The 21594-nt window shown below is 38.4% G+C and overlaps 1 protein-coding gene across 3 annotated transcripts in view; it reads left to right on the top strand.

Annotated features, from left to right (window-relative positions):
* The window catches only part of LOC117236620 (pikachurin-like), a 278236-nt gene that overhangs the window by 56727 nt on the left and 199915 nt on the right, over window positions 1–21594 (top strand). For all 3 annotated transcript variants that reach the window (XM_033499739.1, XM_033499741.1, XM_033499740.1), the window contains exon 3: window positions 19624–19740. In XM_033499739.1, the coding sequence (XP_033355630.1) occupies window positions 19624–19740 (117 nt within the window). The remainder of the gene's footprint in view (window positions 1–19623; window positions 19741–21594) is intronic.

Raw genomic sequence — 21594 nt, 5'->3', positions numbered from 1 at the left:
CTGTGATTCAAAGCTTAACCTTCATTTAAAAAAATTGTGAATCATCTGATTTGTTGTAGCAATCTACGATACTTTGAAATCAGGACAATCTCCTAACTCTGATGTGTCTGACAGTGACAGGATAATACTACTTGTCATGAGACAAACAAAAAAAGCAAAATTCCAATATATATTCTGAATTGTATATCTCTCGAAACTAAATTCGAAACTAAGTAAATGGTGAGTTAAACTCTCCCGAATTTCGCGTGAACTATACTATATTTCACTAATGAAATAATCAACTTAGGGTAACTAACTATATTTACATCAATGTCAAACAATAACAGATTTCATAGAACAAAAGATCGCCACGACGAAAGGTTAAATCAATATTATTGATTTTGTTCCAAGTCCATAAATCCACGTAACCGTTATCTCTTAAAACTACACGAAGTCACAAAGAGAATCTCGAAATGAATTTTCGACGTCAGATTAATATTTTTTGAGGGTTCGTTTGATCATACGGCGGTTTTATCCTCCGTTTGCACAAATTTCAGAACAAATCCTGGCAGTAGATCCGTTTGGTCCGGCCAGCCGTTAATCGTCACACGCCTTCGGAGATCCGGGATTAACGATCTGAGGTTCTAAAACAAACATTCCGACCGGTGGCTGTGTCAGCAGTTGGTATGTGTGTGACGATTGGAACCGCGTCTGACTTGCAGCCTCTCCGTCAGGATTTTCTCTCGGTCATCCCTGCTGGACATCCGGAATTCCTGTTCTCAAAGTTGAATTTAAATCTCCTTTCCAGCTTATTTATTATAGACCCATGTAATCTGCTTGCAATAATTCTGTTTGCCGCGCTCTCCTTCGCCCTCTTGAATTTTTAAAATCGTACTTCCTTGTTTTCCTGCTGGATCGAATCGAATTTTCATCGAGATTCTCGCTTTTGAGAATTCTCGTACACGTTGCGCAATAGTATTTTTCGAGCTTACAAGCTTCCCGTCTTAATTCGCGGTAAAATTCTTCGGACGAATTTTTGACAAAATTCAGTGAAGTACGACATTTTGTATAGTCATTGAGGAAGTTTTGTCGTTTCTTCTATAATAGAAAGGCAATATACACCGAATTTTATATAAAAATGCGTGTATTGTAATATAGAAAATATTCACATTTTTCATAGTAGAGCACCTGTTACAATATTTAATTTTTCTTGAAAAAAACCTTCGTTTACCATTTCGTAGTAGTGTTAATAAGATTATAAATTTGCATCAAACGCATACAGAGGAATTATTTTCACGATTACGACGATGAATAATTTTTTCGTCGTCCATTGTTTGTCTTTTTTCCTGCCATAAAAAGACGAAAGAGAACATCTTCTAAATCTTGGTTACCTAACAAATAATCGATAAGTAGAAAATTGTACTTGAGATTGCTATATCGAAGAACGAAGTAACAAGAGAATCTGACAAACAATTTGCCACTAGCTTGAAAAAGCAATTAAAAACAACACACAACGTGCTTTCTTACTTACCTACTTATTTATCTAACCTTGTTCTAGTTACGATTCGCAACGAACGTAGCTGATGGAAAGCTGATTATAAAAAGCGCATGAAAGTACAGACCTAAATTCGGAAATTTTGTGCTTTCGTCGCGTAAGCTGATTACAGGAAAGGGGAAGGGAGGGGAAACGAAGCCGAAATTTCGTGCGAGGCTTCGCTGTTTAACCACTGATCGATATGTTCCGTTTGCAATACGTCAGTCGATCGGTTTCGCTAAGAAAGAAAAAGGACCGAATTCACCAGCTCTGCTAATTCTATACCGCGTCTTGAGAAAAACGTCGAATTTATAATTGCGACTAATCGACGACGTTCACAAAGGAATACGGAGTTCCCGGATTTCGTCCGATTTCGAAATCGGACGATACTACTCGTTTGAGTGGTAGACGACGTGTCCGAGAGTGGCGCGTTGCTATAGAAACCCACTCCCTCGTTGTGGCGTGGGTGGCGGTGGGCGTCAGGGGTTCTCAAAACGGTGACTACCCGTGAACCATGGCCAGGTGAAATCTGACATCGCAAAACGATCGGTAAAAATGCGGAAACGCGGCGATGAAAGGGAGCAGAAGAATGCTGGACGATAGTCGAAAATGACAAAGGGGGAGTAATGAAAGGAAAAAGGTTGAAAAAAAAAAATAAAATCGTATCGCCCTAGCAGAGAGATTGTAGAGGGAAGAAATACTTGGGATTTTTTTTTCGTCAACGAACAATATGATTCGTGAAAAGATTCGTAGAAATCATACGACAGCGTTGAAATATATCGTCGAAGATAGTGTATGCGGGGGATGAGATGTACTGGATGTACACGGAGAATCGTACGATGGTACACGGATGTAACGCTTTAACGTGGAGGCCATTGAACCTCAAAATGTACCTCCGGTGTATCTTGATAAATCAGATTTTCTGCGCTTGTTTTTATTCCTCCCGTTAGTTTCCCAGAGGTTGATTCGTATCGGGGACACGGCATCCGAAATAACGGTTTTAATGTCCGATGAAGTATTTAACACCGTGGGCTTTGGTATTTGGATGTTTTACAAATTTTATTGCAATCGTAAATGTGTCATAAATTATTTTCATTCTGATAATATTTCTTTCAGCGATAATTGATTCGTAAGAAGCAGATACAGTCAACCACAGAATTATCTTTTCGACAATGATTACACGAAGGTTGCCAAGTGTAATTCTATATGAAATTACAAAAATGCTACACCACTATAATTTTCTTTTTTTACAAAATGTATATTTCATAAAGGTATTCTATACAACGCGAGTCTTAAGTATATAGTTAGTGTTTATAATTGTCTATTTTTAACACTTATATCTCATTATCCTACTAATGAAATTTCATAACGTTTTATTTTACACTTATAATATACGTATAAAAGATTACTACATGTAATAACTGTTGATGTTATTCGATGTGTAAACAGAGAAAACTCGTGGATAAATTGTAAGGCAGAAAATATATTTAAATAGAAGTGTAATTATAAGTAAGAATACAATTTGAGCTGGTCCAGATCCGTACGCTAGCTGTGTTACCCAATAACTGAAAAACCCCAAAGCCAACGTTGCCTGTCTACTGTTTATGGTCTGTCTTCGTCGCAGTCTTTTGTTTACACGCTGTCGATGGCTTCAGTGCTTGAGAAAACTAAAAGCACCAGATGTAGAGTTTTCTTAAAAGTGGTGACCACTTCAACAATAACTGTTCAAATGTATATTCATGTACATTCGTGAATAATTGTACCAATATATAGAACGAGGGGCCACGTCTTTTTAATCCAGTATTCTTCGATCCGTAATCCCACCGTGGAGATTCAAACTCCGATCGAACCACCTCAGAACATACCGTCGTCCGTAACTTTAATACTCGAGAGATATGGAACGCGGTGTGTAAGTCACGTATGTACGTTCGAGCAGCCGTAAGAAGTAGGACGAACTAGTCAAATATCTGATGGAAGCTACAGTAAGACGTTCCCCCGAATTCAATGTCCCTTCGTCATCGTGGATTTTCTTCGAGCGACGCAATTCCGCGATGAGCGCGCGGGATGAGAAAAAGAAAGAGGAAGACGAGACGGTTCGAACGTCTATTCCCGTAAAATCCATTCAAAAATATCGGCCCGTGTTCCCTCGATCTTCTTCCTGAAAAATCTGTTACGATGTAATGGGGATACGATAATCCCTCTTTTTCATCCCTCGAAGTTCGACTTATTTGTCCGGTGGATAACACACAGTGAGCGTTATGTCTGTCGAACAATCGGATTCGACGGTGACGAGAAGGAAGTTCCTTCGACGATTTCCTTGTGAAGCCATTGCCAGGCAATCCAGATGGGACAGGGTACGGGACGTGCTCGTTCGGATCGTCGACTTATTGTTGGGGTGGCGTTTGACCCTGAGGCAACTTTGTGTACCGCGATAAACCCCCGGAGATGGAAATCGGAACCCGTATTTACGGATGCCCGGTCGCGACGCGAATTTGTTCCCTCGTAAAGAGGATCGACTTTACCGTATATACATGCAAACATACGTCGACTGTCCTCCGGCACCCGTGTTTGTTTCCTCATTTTGGTCGCTTTCGTTCCTTTTCCTCTCTTTACTATCTCCTTTTTTATTTATTTTCCTTTGTTTCATGGGTTTTTAATTTACGAATGATAGATAGGATTTATTTGAAGATTCTTAGAGACGGATTTATTGTGATTAGTAGGTAATTGTTATTATGAATTTTTCTCAGATAATAAATTAAAAATATGCAACGGGAGTAATTTTAATTAGAGAGGCGAATTTTTTAGGACTACAAGGATGTTACTATCTTTAATTTGTTTGAGAACATAAATTAATTTTCTGGAAAGCACAATCGTTTTCTCTTTTACTATGTCATGATTATTGAAACAAACTATAAGGAGAATAAATTAAAAAACGTGCAGTAACGTTACGAATATACAGAATTAATTTTCTTGAAAGCAAAGCTTTATATGGGCAAATATTATTCCATATTTTCGGCTTATATTTTTACGTAGAATCGTTTTCTCTTTTACTACATCGTGATTATTGAAACAAACTATATCTCAAAATATTATATTAATATAACAGTGATCTTTCACTCGTAACGAAATATTCAATAGATCGAGGAGAAGAAATCAACATTTCAATTAATGTTTACTGTCATCTTGCTGAAAAAGGAAATCATATTAATCGATAGATTTCTATTTCTTTTTCGTACCAAGAACGGTATTTGTTCTAAATTTAATATATAAATATTTGGTGGAAATTTCATGAATATAATGTAATATTTCTGATTACATCTATTTTAATTAATTATCGTCAAGGACACTATGAAGTTTCTCAACAATCCAATAATTGGATATTAAACTTAATTAGCAATATAACGTCTAGTTTGCAATGTGGCAAACGTAATCACACATGATTTAAGCGAACTGAAGTGTTCCGCTTGTGAGATTAATGATTCCAAAGAGCCGTAAAATTTATCGTTGGTCAGTATTTTAATGTTTTTGATTTTTTACATTCGAAATGGGCCAGAATGCACGATGCGACAATGATTTAACTTGAACGCGGAAAATTATGGGGAATATAAATTCTGTGGTCGTTTCAGAAAATAGACAAGAGAATTTGTCGCCGACTCGATTCACGTCGATACAGTTGTACACGGGTTTGATTCGTCACGAAGTTAACTCATCTAAAAGATTGAAAGTTCTTTCCTGCTGCCACCTTTTTGAATCACCAATCTCGCTACTTAAAGTTCAACTTCAATTATTTTCAATCGGAACGTCTTTCTTCGTTTTTAGCCTTTTTTTCGTTACCACCGACTAACGATCTTTTTATGGTTGAATTGGATCGTTTGATTCACAGTATTTACGCTATGTTAGGTAACCTGTGAGAAAACAGCGAAAGGGACGAATTATGATATTAATTTTTCAAATGGAATAAAATGATTTTTTGCATGTAGTTATTTCTTACATCTCAGGCACGAAAAAATTTATTTTACATTTACACAAGAACACAACTTAGTGTTCAACATTTACGTAGCATCGTAATTTAACATTTTGCATTTGCATAACAACATAGTAACTAACTACTAAACCTCAGAAGTTACATGTTACATAATTGCATTTAAATATAATTACAAGTTTACGTCGACAAAACAGAATTGATGGAACGTAATTAAGCCTTTGACGATGCGCCATCGCTATCAGTGGCATGAAATGTTGAGTAATAAAGATGTATGCGTGTTTTTGTTGCTAAGACTATTAATCAGATTCCTGCCTAGGACGTCTCATTACGAGTTAGGCGACATAGCTAGAGCAGCTTTGTACGCGTTTACACGCGTGTCACTAGGCTAATGTGGGTTAATCAGCACATCCATTGCACATCCCGCCATGCTTCGGTATTGGCTGTTCGGCTTCTCGTCTGTCATTTAAACTCGCCTCTCAATTGACTGATTGACTGATTGACTGACTCTATAGCTATATAGATATCTTTCATTTAAAACGATCGATTTATTTCTTTTAAAATGTTATAGATTTTATGAGAATTAGAAGAATTATATGTTGTGTATAGTATATTAATCTTAGAATTGCTATAATACATGTATGATAACATAAACTTAGAAATTTTATTCAGTTACATGTACATATATATAGGGTAGTTGGTAACTGGTACAAGCGGAAAGGGTGTGATTCTACGCGAAAAAAGAAGTCGAAAAAATGGAATAAAAATTTTTTTATTTTTTTTTTTTTTTAATTTTTCCATCGAGACAACGATCTACAGTGAGATCCGTTATAACGAGACGTGATAAAGTGCACGCGTATCGAGCGAAAATTCAAAGTCGATTTTCTCGAAAACAAAGCCTCAAACGAAAAATTTTTATTCTATATTTTCGACTTCTTTTTCCTCTCGCGCACTATTTTTCGCTCTTCCTCGCTAAGTCTGTAAGGGCTTCTTTGTATGGTGACGTTAGGGTCACGTATTTCTAACTGGCCCGTACTTACGCGAGTACGCGGGAAACCCGTAACGAACGAATCTTTGAATTTTTCGGGAACAGAAATTAATCGATCTTTGTCGTTACCAACTACATCAGTGTCTCGTTAATGTTGACCGCATCTTCCGCGGTTTTACTACAGGCGTTAAGCATTTTTATCTTACAAATATCGACACTGTTTCGTGTAATATTCACGTCAAAACCTTGGCTTAAAATTTCACGACCAATCATGATATCGTATTTTAGGTAGTTATCAGCAACATGAAAAGTTATCTCCAACGTAAAACCATTAATACATACAGTGGACAAGATCTGAGATGTACTTTTAACACAAGTATTCCCTATGCCTCGCATTACTACCACATCAGTCGTTCGTTTGCCAGAAAATTTCGAGGCTGTAGATTCTTTAATTAATGAGCATTCGGCTCCAGAATTGAAGTAAAATGGGAACGACTCACCCAAATGACTTAAACTACCAGCTGGAGACTCCACCACGCAGGAGTCAACTGGATGTTCGTTCTTGAGGTCGGGTTTTCTATCCTGCAGTAGCGGATAGTCAGGTGCGATATGGTCCTCCGTATGACACTTGAAGCAAACCACCTTGGACGATGTGGCTGGTCGGCTTCTTTTCTGGCGTCGTGTATCCTTCTGCTGTTCACTACGCATCCTCTTGCGGCACTCCATTATTTTATGACCGTGGGTACCACAGTAAAGGCACCTCACCTGGTGGGCCGATAGCTTGCGTCGTTTGGCTTCGGGTTCCGCCGGTGAATTTCCTGGCGAAGATGTCGGCCCCTCCTCGTAGCGGAAGGGTCTCATTTCGTTCCAAAATTGGTCCTCCGTCTTGATGTCGCTCGTTAGAGCCATTCGTTTTAAACGTTGGTTGCGCATGCTTGCCAGGAAGAGAATGATGGCGATAAGTATTTCGTCCTTCGTAGAATGTCGCCACCTCGTCTTCAGGAGGGAATAGAGACGACAGTAATAAGTCCCTAGAGATTCGTTCTTCCCCTGTGGTTCCCCGGCTACCACTATTAACGCCGAGGCCGTTGTCTCTTCACTGCCGAACTGCGCAAGGAATCGTTCCTTAACGATTGGCCAGGTAATCTCTTCGTCTTCCATCGTTTGCGTAAGCCAATGTGCTGCAGAACCCTTTAAAGCTTCATTTAAGGCAGAGTATAACGCGCTGCCTCGTAGAGGTTTTTCATTCACAAGCCGACTAACAGCCGAACACCACGCAACTGGATCGGCACCTGCGACGTCTGGGTTAAAACGTGGTAATGCTAATTTCGTAGATTCCGTACTCGACCTTTGCATTAGCGTCTGAATTAGCTCGCGCATGATGGCGACCTGCCCTTGCAGCTTTTGAAGCTGTCCTGATCCTACTTCTAATGTCGGGTTTAGAGTAGGAGCAGGGTTGTGGGCGTCAAATGAATCTTCACGGGGATGAGCCATTGATGCGGTACACACAGGTGTGGTTTATTACAATAATAGAGTTGATACAGACTTGACAATTGATCGCAGCAATTATGCACTCGCGACACTAGTGACGATGGCCTCAGGTTCGGTAACGAATCCGCGGTTAACGGGATGATAGATGAACGTTCTCGCAAAATCTAAGTCTGACTCCTTGTTGGCAAAACGTAAAAATCACTGATCGTAAAGTCGTTACTCTTTAGTCGATGAGATCGCGAGAGAGAATGAATTTCCCGTCCCGATGATGCCACAGAGGAAAACTATATTGGGGTGTGTCTAAGGGCACGGAATCATCGGATTCGTCAGGGATAGCCTTCGTTCGGAAAGTAAGGAAAATTGGCGTTGCTGCTAATTGGTCAATCTCCATATCGGTGGTTAGAAAAAGATGCTAGCCACCCTCGAGGGAAAGTTGCTGGTGGGAGACGTCGTTCGTTGAGAAATAGCTCTATCTTCTCGTAGTTGGGACAAAGACTGTTTGTCTGTTTGAAGGACTTTAGTTAGCTAAATCTTAAGATTTATGACGGGTTCTCGGGCTAGCTGAACATGTACTGCGGAGACGCATCGACATCTGGCAATCATCTTACTCGAAGAATAGGGTCTGCGTGTGGTCAACCACGGGACAGAAACCGTTGGAATGTTTACTGTCGCGTGTCGCCACGAATATTTCTTTTAAGGAGAGCTATAGAATTACTCCATACCTTTGTTAGGCAAAGCGTTCATCCCGTGACCGCGGCTACGTTCGGCGACTGACTGTCGCCTCGAGCCCAAGCTCACTATCACAAGTCTCGAACAATTACAATCGAATTGAATAACTACCATTGTTTAATTACAGCTATGGTAGACTCTAGATTACAATGTTGCGGGATTATCCAAAATTCCAAAGGCTCCGGTGTTCTTTCATCTCCGACATATACAGGGTGGTTCAGTGGTCATATGGACGAGGATGCGCTAACCACTAGTACATCAACTGACAAACACTACACCATACCCAAAAGAACAGCACAAGAAATTAGAAACATAATCGAGAAAACAAAAAATAATAAAGCACCAGGATCAACCTAATCAATGGCAAAATCTTGAAAAACCTTCCGCCAAAAGCGATAAGACAAATCACAATAATATTTAACGCAATACTAAGAATTCAATACTTTCCTAAAATTTGGAAACTGGCACAGATCATAATGGTACCTAAACCAGGCAAAGATTCACATCAAACTACATCATACAAACCAATTTCATTACTTCCTATGTTCCCTAAAATACTAGAGAAAGTAATTTACGATCGCATAAAACCAATAATAGAGAAGGAAAAATTAATACCGGATCACCAATTCGAATTCAGAAACAAACACTCCACTATAGAGCAAATGCACAGACTGGTCAATGAAATAATACTCGCACTAGAAAACAAACAATACTGCACAGCTCTCTTTATGGACATCGAGAAAGCATTTGACAAAATAAACCAAGAAAGCCTACTTCAATCAATCAGAAAACAATTCCCGGAGCAGATATACCATTTAATGAAATCTTACTTAAGCAGCAGAACCTCGTAGTAAAAATTAAAGACAAATACTCTGAAGTTAAAGACATCAAGGCAGAGGTTCCGCAAGGAAGCGTCTTAGGACCAATTCTATACACACTATACACGGCCAACATACCAACAACTACCAATAGCAAGATACTGACATTTGCGGATGACACAGCTGTACTAGTCAGGCACACTAACCCTGCAACAGCAGTCACATTACTACAAGAACATATCACAAAAATAGAAAAATGGCTTTAAGTTAAACAAATTAAAGCAAACCCCGATAAATGCAACTACATTACATTCACACTGCGAAAACAGATACCACCAAACATTGTACTAAACGGCACACACATAATACAAACAGGGCAAGTTAAATACCTAGGACTCCACTTAGATACACGACTCACATGGAAACAGCATATTAAAGCAACAATAGACAAAATACAGATGGCAAGGAGACAAATGTACTGGCTAACAAGTCGAAAATCCAAACTAAGCATAGAAAACAAACTAAAAATATATAAAATGGTCATAAAACCAATCTGGACGTACGGAATAGCACTATGGGGAACAGCAGCAATGAGCCATATAACCAAAATAGAGGCAATGCAAGCTAAAATTCTTAGAATTAGTCATAGTCAAGGAGGAGATTAACAGATGTGCAAGAAGGTACAGAGAAAGAATAGCAACGCACCCGAACCGGCTGGCAGGGGGAACGGTCGGCACATCAAGCATAAAAAGAAGATTAAAAAGGAAACACCCAACAGATCTCACAAAGGACATAACCTAACAAACACAATGATGGTACCCCACTGGGGGTAGCCACCCACATGTTATATTATTATACCGCTGTAATATTTTACCAAATGTTCTACTGGACAAATTGTAAAATTTAAATAAATAAATAAAAAAAAAGATATACAGGGTGGTTGGTAACTGGTGGTACAAGCGGAAAGGGCGTGATTCTACGCGAAAAAAGAAGTCGAAAATATAGAATAAAAATTTTTCGTTTGAGGCTTTGTTTTCGAGAAAATCGACTTTGAATTTTCGCTCGGTACGCGTGCACTTTATCACGTCTCGTTATAACGGATCTCACTGTAGATCGTTGTCTCGACCGAAAAATTTAAAAAGAAAGAAAGGAATTAAACAAATTTCATTCTATATTTTCGACTTCTTTTTTCGCGTAGAATCACACCCTTTCCGCTTGTACCGCCAGTTACCAACCACCCTGTATATCGCCAACACAATATTGTCAATATTTATTGACAAATTGCATTTTCGTTGAGAACCTTCACATATTCACAGTATTATTGTTTGCCTAAGAGCACCCCTAACTATTCTTATTAGCATTAAGCGCGCTAAATGTCACATGTAGTCATGTTTGTGAAAGCATAGACAAGTCAATTATTTAGAAATTATATGAATAATCTCAATGGAATTGATTCAGTTAAATCCCTGCATGTTCCATATACGAGTTGGAACTCGTGTATATTATTGCTGACGATTTCAAACTCTCTTGGATCGAATAATGAATGGGTTTGTGAAGCGCGACATGGACAATTTAGACCGGTACTAGCGATGGCTCTAGATGGTTGGCATCAGATATAGCTGACCCACCACTCGTGGGACGCGAAACTTTGAGATTCGATACATACGATTTCGGATTGTTGATAGCCGAAATGACCAATTCCAATCCCGTGGGGTTCGACGTAAACGACCATAATGTTGTTCAATCCTGCCGACTGCGAGTGAACATTGGAAACGCCATGGAAACCATTCTAAGTCTATAACAATTTGACGTAGATGAATTTTGAATATGTAGAAGTTGATTGAAAATAAATTTTTAGTGAAACTATATTATAAATAACTTTCATAACTACGTAGAATTGGAATTGATACTGTAATATCGTGGACAAAAGGGCCTAAAAGATATCGGGTAAACCATAAACAATGTCGCGAGAGCCGAGGCGTCGTCGGGTCCATCAATGTGTCGTCGGTCCTTCAATTGAATAGTTTCGTAGAAAAGGCCTATGTGACCATGGCCACGAATGTTTGCGGAACACGCGGGCGCTTAAGAAAAGACAAAGGGATGCTAGAACAGCCAGTGTCAGTGGAGAAGCCAGAGAGTGTGAATCGAGAAGTCAGAGAGTGCGAGTTGCGTTGTCGAGAGTGCGAGTGTTGCTAGTTTTTTTTTTTTTTTTATTTATTTGTTGAAATTACAATCAATTCTCGCGTTGAGAAGTGTTGCTAGTGTCACTCTAACTAGTGTTAGGGAAGTGAGGGCAGTAGACACAGTTTCCGATTGGATAATAAAAAAGTTGGTGGACCAGGAAGGGTTTTAGCCGCCCTCGTGAGACGCTAACGGAACATACCAAACGTGAGGAAAACTAACTTTCCGTGTTAACCTGTAGTAGACAATAAACGTAAAAGAAAACCTAAGACAAGAGATACTCGCTTGGTCTGGGAGACCTTAATTATGAAAATTCCAAGACCCCCGGTGGGTACTTATCATAGGACTATTGAGGGTACGCGCCAAGCATGTGCAGACATCTGGGCGCCATCCCGCCCGCGGTGTGTGGCCTGGTCTTTGATGTGAATTGACGTTACACTAGTCACACTTGTCGTGAAAGTGCGGTCCGCGTGAGAGAAAAAGAGAGCGTTGGATCTTTTTTTTTTATTTTATTTATTAAAATTTACAATCAATTCTCGCATTGAGAATTTTTAGTAATTTTTTCTGGCCTGGCGCAGTGACATGGCAATTACTTATAATAAGTTAATACCTATTATAGATAAGTATATTTTATAGGTATGTATTATAAATAAGTAGATATAATTAATTTAGATAACTAATTGAATCTAGCGTTTAGGTCTAACGGGTAGTGTCTCTTCAGCCTACGGATCTGATCCGACGTGTCAAGTAGTCCAGTAATTAGGGGGTTTCGATGTTTGTTGACTCTTTTGCTATATCTGTCGCTATATTTTGCTATTTCCTCTTTGACTGTTGGTATCTTGAGGTCGCGATCTATTAGTTCGTTAGTGATATACCAGGGTGCATTTATAATGGATCTTAGCGTTTTCGATTGGAAGTGTTGAAGTATTTCAATGTTGGAATTACTTGCTGTTCCCCATAGTTGGATTCCGTAGGTCCAGACAGGTTTTATTACGGTCTTGTAGAGGGTAATTTTATTCTGTGTGTTTAGTTTGGAGCGTCGGCCCGTGAGCCAATAGAATTTTTTTAGTTTGTTCTTTAGTTACCTCGTTTTGTCTGTGATGTGGTTTTTCCAGGTTAGTCTCCTGTCCAGGGTCATGCCCAGGTATCTGACTGTGTCCTTGCTAGGAATTGTTGTATTGTTGATGGTGACCTGGGGGCAGGTTTGTTTTCGGAGCGTGAAGGTTACACGTGAGGAGCGTTGGATCTGTTGTGACGAGAGTTGCAAATTAACTATTGAGTTGTCTAGATTATTGTAATTAGTTCACGTTAAGCAACCATCGTTCTTCTGTTTAATCAAAATCTGTACAATTCATTTATTGTAAATAAATCATCATCAATAATAATATTTTATTTCCGATATTACAATACGAATTTGACTGTATGAGACAATGCTGATATATTATTTTTATATTTCTGTTCCTAGTTCATTGACTAAATAGTTTACACAGATATTTTCTTAGTACAATTTGAATTTTCCAGTGGTATACGAAAAAAGTAAAATCTGTTATATGTAACCTAAACACGTAAAAAAGTGATAGAAGCTAACAGATTGAAAATATTGAAAAACAATAGCTGATACAACGGTCGAGAAGCAGATCTGATCAAGTCCGGTGCCCAGACATTGTACTGGCGTACCATCAAAAGCCTTTGACGTCTTTGCAAGTTTCGTGGTTTTCAAAGGTTTCGTTAGATACCATGACATCCAAGGACTCCATGGTTTCCAAAGATCACTGAGAATACTACGACATCTGTAAACTCCGATAGGTTCCATACTATCTAAATATCTTAGAATGTTTTGAGGTTATCCGCAAGTTTAGATTAAATCAGGGGTATTTGTCAATCTGAAACAATTCAGATGGTCTTCGATGTGATCTTAGGAAGATTATTGAAGGAGCCTGAATCCTGTAGAATCCCCTAAAGCCTCTTGGATTCCTCAGAACCTTCTAAGACTTTCAAATGTTCTCATAAGGAACCTCTTAATGTCTTTCAGCACCCTAAAACTTGCTCAGGCTTCCGGATACTCTGCAACCCACCGACGTCCTCAGAATTTCTGAAACCTTCCGAGTGCTTCGAGACGCTATGCGGTGTCCAACAAGTTGATGCATGTGTACCAAGGAGTTGTCTCCATCTATTCCTTTTTCGGACGTCTAAATTCTTCGTACTTAAGATCGTGTACTACCCCTGGAGATCAGCTTTTAATTAAGTTTCTTAAGAACTGTAAAACGTTATAGTTAAATGTTGCTGTAAAATGTTCTAACGTAACGTTGTACTTAAATGTTGTAGTAAAATTTTATAACTAAATGTCATAGTATAAACATACGCGAGTGCTTTTCTACATCTCAAAAATGCATGAAACACGCCATGCATTAGGTATACCTATTATTCGTAACAGAAATTCAGCGCGCAAAACTGTTGAGTTTATCTCGAAATAGAGAGAGGAAATGCATGGATGAATGTATAATAGAAATATATTGAAATAAGTATAAGTACAGTGTATGTTAGTCCAGATCCGCACGCTAGCAGCATTACTCTACAATAGAGCTCCAAAGCCATGGGTCTTTATATATGCATATGGGTATTTATATAATTACGAAAACTGGCCCGTCTATACCCCGCTACACCATCTGTGCAAGGTATGTTCCTAGAAAAGGATATGAGGCTGAGGGGCCCTTCAAATTGATTTAGAGCTAAACAATACTCAATGTCTTCGAAGACTAAGAAAAATAAACACTAGAAAAGATGTAGAGTTTTCCTGGAAATGAGAATCACTTCAACAATCAAACGTTTTATTTAGATAAATTTTGTAAATGTCGGTTACAGTCATTATTACAAGCAAAAAGGTCGAACCTTCCTCTATCAAGGTTTTCATTAAACCTAGCAACCTATCACTATCTACCAAATTCAAATTCTTCGACTACCTCGTTTATTTTTCTTGTCATGTACACATTCTAACGTCACATCCTACAACATCCTGCAATTCCACCATCAACTTTTGTCTTTGCTTAAATCATTTCCCTAGTTTCCTCATTTCCTACGTCGTCGGAACAAAAACATTTGCTACGCGTGGTGTTCGCTGGCGTAATCGAGGCCGCGGTGGAATTCGGGTCACGAATGTATACGCGAGCGAAACTTTCGCGGCGTACACGGAATCTCTCGCACGTGGGAATAATAGAAGCACTTGGCACGAGTGACGCCGCCGCTGACGTTAATTATCCTAATGAATGAGAAGCCCCGCAATCGCGCGCCACGAAATTGTCGCTCGCGAAACGGAATCAGTGTCTAGTTTTCTTCTCTGTTAGATTCTTCCAGACGGTGATTCTCTGATTGCGTTCGTTCTAAAGTCGTCTCGTCCTAGCCGGTCATTTTGTATTGTTTCGTTTCCTGCTCGCAACATGGCCCAGTTCTGTCTTCGGTAATTCTGGATGTTTCTGTATTCGCGGAGAGAAAAAACGAGAGATTCGGATCAGGGACGAGGGAATGAGTAACGCGATGCGAAACGACGATACCGGAGGTGGAAATGTTTGAATGTGCGGGACAATGCAGTGGAGAAGAATAGCGTGACACGACGGTGACCGAAATTTAAGGGAGTAATCTCTGAAAATGCAGCCGGCAGAAAGCGCAAAAGCGTAAAAGTAATCACATATTTTCTTGGTTTTTTTTTTTTGTTAGAAAAATGAGGCTGCACCGCCTGAACGTCTGACGCCGCTACGAAATCGTTTTTGCCATCATGCGGCTTATATACCCGTCTCTTATACTATCTGCCAACGGCTTCTTAACACGAAAATGCGATCCACGTAGCTGGATTTTAATATAGAACGGTGGATTAGAAAGCGGCGCCGAAATGTTTGAAGCGACGCATGAGTAACAGCGAAACGTGCATATCATTTTGATACTTTTAAGACGGTTCTATTATGGTTAACGAGATTTTTTCGTACACGAAGGAACAATACCGAGGTTACGAAACTCCTTTCCTTCTGAATTACATATTTATATTACTCATGTGAAAAATTGTAGTGAATTTTTCAAATGAGAGTCTCGTATGAAAACTGCGATAGTTTTATAGTAATTAGATAGTAGAAAGTAACGTAAAATAAATTAAATGGCAGAGGAACGTCGACATATTATTGTATAATCTTGTAACAGTAGGGTCTCGCTTATCCAAATTCTGTTTAATCGAAGGGGTTTTGAACTTTGCCACGACTTCATCCTGTTTGAAATTTTAACACAAAGAATACGAAAGTGTAAATAGACAGGAATTGTGAGAGCAGTTAGTCAAACTTTCGACCGATTTCGACCGAATTAAACCTAAATACATGTGCAATATTACGTTATAAAAATGTTTTCCACGATTTTATTATGCGATTTACTGACGAACACTAATAGACCTTTCCGTATTATACGAGTTTTCGATTATTCGAGATAGGACGCAGGATGGATAATCGAGGCTCTATCACACTCACAATTTCTCTTTTAGATTTGTAGAAATCATTTCATCAAAACCTTCTTCTCTGTGAGAAGGTTAATCATTTTATCGGAATATCACAGATGGGTTGTCCATATGTACGCAACCTCATTTTGTTATAAACACGAGTAATGAAAAACAGCCGAAATAAAAATTCGTTTCACCTTTTGAATATTATAGTTACATTACATTTTGGTTACTTTTAAATATTTGCTTTGCGAATTTCAGACAGTTCTACACACTTTCTCATAAATACGTAAACACCCGCAGTCTAATTATACCTGTATTATTCACAATTTTTCCCGTGAATTTTCATCTCCAAAGTTGTATTGGAAAACAAACCAGAAAATAGCACCACGTCGAGATATCATGATCTTGCCTGCCTTCTATAATATCGCTCGTAAATTTTCATAAATTATCCTAAGCACGCTGTTTAGCTTGAATTTTAATTAAGATCAGGTAAGTTCGGAAATGGCCTTCAGCATTAATCAACAATCAATGCAATTTCTACGCACGTGTATATTAATTTTAATCGCAACAGGTAGGTAAATGTTAAATTATTTGCACGATCACGCCACAGGATATCGTAAATAATGGTAGGCGATGCGACCACTATGGAACGATGCGTTCGTTCGTTTGAGACGACGCGATGGAAGGTTTCGCTCGGGTTTATCGTTATTTATTATGCGAACAACGCGAAAGATGCGCGGCACAGCTTTCCCCAGGAGGGGGCACGAAAAGTTATTCTAACGTCGAGCCATAAAAACGCAAAAGGGGATGCGAGAAAGGGGGCTGGCGAGGGTTTGTTCGCCACGGAGTTAGCGAATCATCCATTTTTCTTCACTTCGCGAATTTATGGTGCATTTACGTGGCTGAGACTTTTTGAATAAATCCACCTGGCTACGTTGCTTATAGAAACTACGTGCAACGTTCCTGATCCGCGGAAACAATGCTTTCGACGTGTAAACAGAATTTTTGTGAATCGTGTCGGATGTTCGGAATGCGTACGAAAATCACCAGAAATTCAGGCGCGTAATTTTATTTTGACGCTGTACGGTTTTGCCAAGGTTCAAAGGGAATTGTAGAGGGATTATGGATTAACAAGTTGAGAAATATCGTTATCTTTTCTTTGGTCTATAGCTCTCTCGATTTAATTTGCGTCAGGTTGATTTTACATCGAAAGAATTAATTCCTTAACGCACGAAGTTTCGCTCGATTTTCCAGTAAAATGAACAAATTTTGTCAATGTATCGAAAAACTATTTTATATATGAAAATATTTGTACGGACTATTTATATGTCGTATAATAACTTATACAAAATCAACGAACAAATATTTTTAACTCCTAAATAATATAGGTTAAACTCTACAAGAAGACTCTAAAAATATTGAAACCATCCTCGCAGCCCGTTTACTCAATTTCTTCACCATCTCTTAAAATAGAAATCACCTTCTCAGAAACTAAAGTGTGCAAAATCGCCGGCTTAGAAAACAACCTAACTCCTTCAACTGTCCCTTGTATATCCATGCTATATCCAGTTCACGTTAATCCTATTCTTCAGCTACGATTCCTTGGAATTGAATTTAGGGAGGGTCTACAATTCACGGTCGGTGTACGTAGCATACGTGCACGAAGTACACGCGAGGGAAAATCGAGGGCTTTCCAAAGGTGGTCATCGTATCGCCAGTGGAAAAGGCTGAGGGCAATAAGGTTCGAACAGGTCGTACTGTAAGAGGATATATATAGTCGGGGATAGGAATAAGTGGGCAGCTAGTAGAAATACATAGCAATGAAGTTTCGTTAAAAATAACTTGTTTAGGTACATCTAAAGGTAAATATGAATTTCAGTTATTACCACACTTGTTTGCATACGCCTAAACGTAAATATGAACTTCGATAAGTTTGCTAAATAACCTATGTACTATAAGGATATATAATAAATAGACTGAAGATTTCTATGTATTTATAATAAATTTAAAGACGAAAAAGTGTCTAGGATGTATATAATACTAGGATGTGTATACGATAGTATAAAAAACGTCCAAACTGGAGGGCTCGTTATAATTTGTCGTATGCTAAACAAATTCCATTACGTATGTTCCATTTTCTTAGTTCTACTCTTAACAATACGAAGTTGCATAAAAACCCGCAATCCAATAGCAAATAAAGCTTAAGTGTAGAACACTGCTACTAGTTCGAGTAAACTTCATTGGTACCTACCTTTCACTTGTTTCTGTCTACGACCGTAGAGAAGGCCAGGAAATTGTAATCCTGCAGGAAGTTCGCGGTTAGACGTGAATTATTCTGGCGGTCGTCGCTGTCGATCGACCGTCGAGTCGTCGCGTAGCTGTTGGAAAATCCTTAAAGCGCAGAGCGAGAGCAACGACGCTGAGCCAGCGTTTCGATGAGGGGACAGAATAATTCAAAGGTAAATGAAGCGCTTTCTCGTCGGCCCGCGCACCGCTAGAGAAAATACGACGCTGGCAATCGCCGAGATTTATCTTCCCTTGGCGAAATATCCTCCGTTTAGCCTGCGACTTAATAAATTCGAGATGGCTCGCTCGATGTAATTATTACGACCTTTCTTCGTGGGCGTTTTCGTTGATTGTTCGAGGACTTTTCGTGGACCTTCCATGGTGTCTCTTCGTACATTATTAGTTAGGGATTGTGATATTTATTGTTTGGTAATTTATGCTTTGTCGAACGTTAAACGTGCAAGTACGTGTATGTTATTTCGATATTGTTATCGAATCTATGTATCTATCGTTGCATGGTTAAATCGTTGATCTATTATGGAAGGGAATATTTATTGCTGAAGCTCGTTGAGAAATTAATCGATTCATTGCGTTATAATATATGTTGTAACTATACTTCGTTATAATTAGATATTTGCACATTTATAGAAAATTCAACTATGCAGAAACATAAAGAGCGCACATATATTCAAAATATATAAAATATCTAAAGTAAAGCATTCATTATATATTTTATAATATTTGGCAAGTGGAACAGATCTCTATCTAACGTCCATTTCTTTGATAACATTCGTAAAACTACGCGTGCATAAATATCCGTCGTCTAATCGTGATCACTTAAACCAGTCGTGATAAAATATTAAATATATTGAGACCGCGAAGTGTTAAGAAACGACACGATCAACAGCTTCGTTGTTAGCCTAACCTCTATTGATACTGCACGTGTCAAAACAAAAGTATGTTATCACGACGGAATCACAGAAGAAAATTCCATTTTTATGGTAAAATGTTCTTCCTTCTAAAGTCGTCGAAAATGGAACCTATCTTAAACTCGCGACGTCGAATATCCTTCGAACACGTTTTATCATCATTCGTTTGTTTCTTCTTCGCATTCTGGATACAAATAAGTCTCTCATCATGACAATCCTTTTTGCATTTCAGGAAGATGCGGTCACGGGTCTCCGTGCGAGCAGCTCTGCTACGAACTTCACGATGGGATGTACGAGTGCGATTGCAAGGACGGCTACATTCTTCATAAAAATGGATACAGCTGCGCCGGTGAGTTGATCCCGAAACTTACCCCCTGCATATCCTTCCTCGCGATCCTCACGCGTCTCCCCCGATTTCCCCGTAGACGAATTTGTTTATTCGATTCCTTGACTTCGGTGAATTTTGCCTCGTGAGTTCTCTAGGAAATTGCTTCACGTAACTTGCCTGGATTTTCCGATTTTGAAAGAAATGTAGGAGACTGATTTTAGAAAATGTTCGTTTCGTCGTGCGTATTTCTTTCTCTGTTTTATGTAAAAAGTATTCAAATGAATATATCCACCGTCGTTTGGAAAGTAAATTTCCTATCTGGATCAACACGTATGAATTGTAAGTTCGACTTATTGAAGATATTATACAGTAGTCCAAAAAAGTCGCAATATAACTTATACTACGTGTTCATGAAGGTTAAGTAGGTAAAAGAAGTTCATATAAATCAACGCCCGAAAATGCTTTATCGAAGAGTTGTAAGCGTTAAAAAATTTTTGGCAGTTATAATGAACGTTCGAAATTCCTTCCTTCTGCAAGAATACTCGTCGAACTAAATGTTCGTCAAACTTTCTTCAATATTTCCGCCGCTGTAGAAATAGTAGTAAATGCATTTGTCTGCCTACGATTTTGTATAGCAAGTCTTAAGAACAACTTTCCTGGGAATCTTCGAAAGCTTATAACTCTTCGATAAAGCAATTTCGGACATCAGTTTATATAAACTTTCTTTATTTACTTGACCTTATTAACACATAGCAGAAGTTTTGTATCGACTTTTTCGGACACTTTCATTTTGTATCATAACGTTATGTACAATTAAGAGGATTAAACTTTGTTCCTTTAACGTGCAATAAGTAAAATTCAATTTTTTTTAACTATACGTATATATACGTTTTACAGTACAAATTATTTTGTGCCATTGTAAAATGAAATTCGCAGTAAATAAATTTTAGAGGTAAAATTTTAACCCAGTCTCAAATTTCATATTAAGACCATCATCTTTCTACATCAATTTTTATGCAAACATTTCAAGTAGCATTAATCAGGAAAATTCATAGGGGGAAAATTCTTCGAGTGACACGTAATCAGTATTCATGTGACACGTTTCAGACGTAGCATATTGCGCGAAATGCCTTACGAAAATCGTGTCGTGACATTTTATTCGAAGATGGCAGGCTTTTTTACGTACAGTTCTTTCGTATCAAGATACACTTGACTCTAAACTATAGGACAACTAGCGTATCAGAGATAAAAAGGATCCTAGGTTAAGGTTGGGTCTATTAGAGTGCAATAAACGCACGATTCGACGTTCAATTTCGACGTGAGTCTGCAATCGTCTCGACACACTTTGTTCGTATTCCATTTTTTATCATTTATCCCAGTCTTTGATGGCTGGAATTCAATTCTTTCTCGTACACCCGACGATCATGTCAAAGTCACCATGTTTTTCGACTTGTGTACTCGATCTTTAAACAATTTCTTACATTAATCGTAATGTTCTGCAGCTTAAAAATAAACTCGTTTTCGATCATGTAAATTATCATAGAGGTCGCGAATTAATTTGATCGAATGGAAATTATTTAGAAACTTTAAGTGTTGATTGATCATGCATCGATTAAACGAGGAAAATCATGAATTTTAATTTTTGTTCCTTTTTGAAAAGGTAGAAGCTTTCATTTATACGACCGACGTTCTACAAATATGACTTTCTATATAATTTTTTCTGAGGTACATGTGCAATGTTTTGGAAAGAAAATCTGCATAAAGATTATTTGTTAATGGTAATTTGTTAATATATTATGTAGCGAGTAAGGAATAACGCCTTGAAGTTTCATTTTTTTGAAAAATAAAAATACTTCTTTTTTTAAGTACTATAAA

The sequence above is a fragment of the Bombus vosnesenskii genome, unplaced genomic scaffold, assembly GCF_011952255.1.
Source record: "Bombus vosnesenskii isolate JDL3184/JDL3185 unplaced genomic scaffold, Bvos_JDL3184-5_v1.1 scf7180000013351, whole genome shotgun sequence".
Taxonomy (NCBI): Eukaryota; Metazoa; Arthropoda; class Insecta; order Hymenoptera; family Apidae; genus Bombus; species Bombus vosnesenskii.
This window is presented reverse-complemented; position numbering and strand designations above follow the sequence as displayed.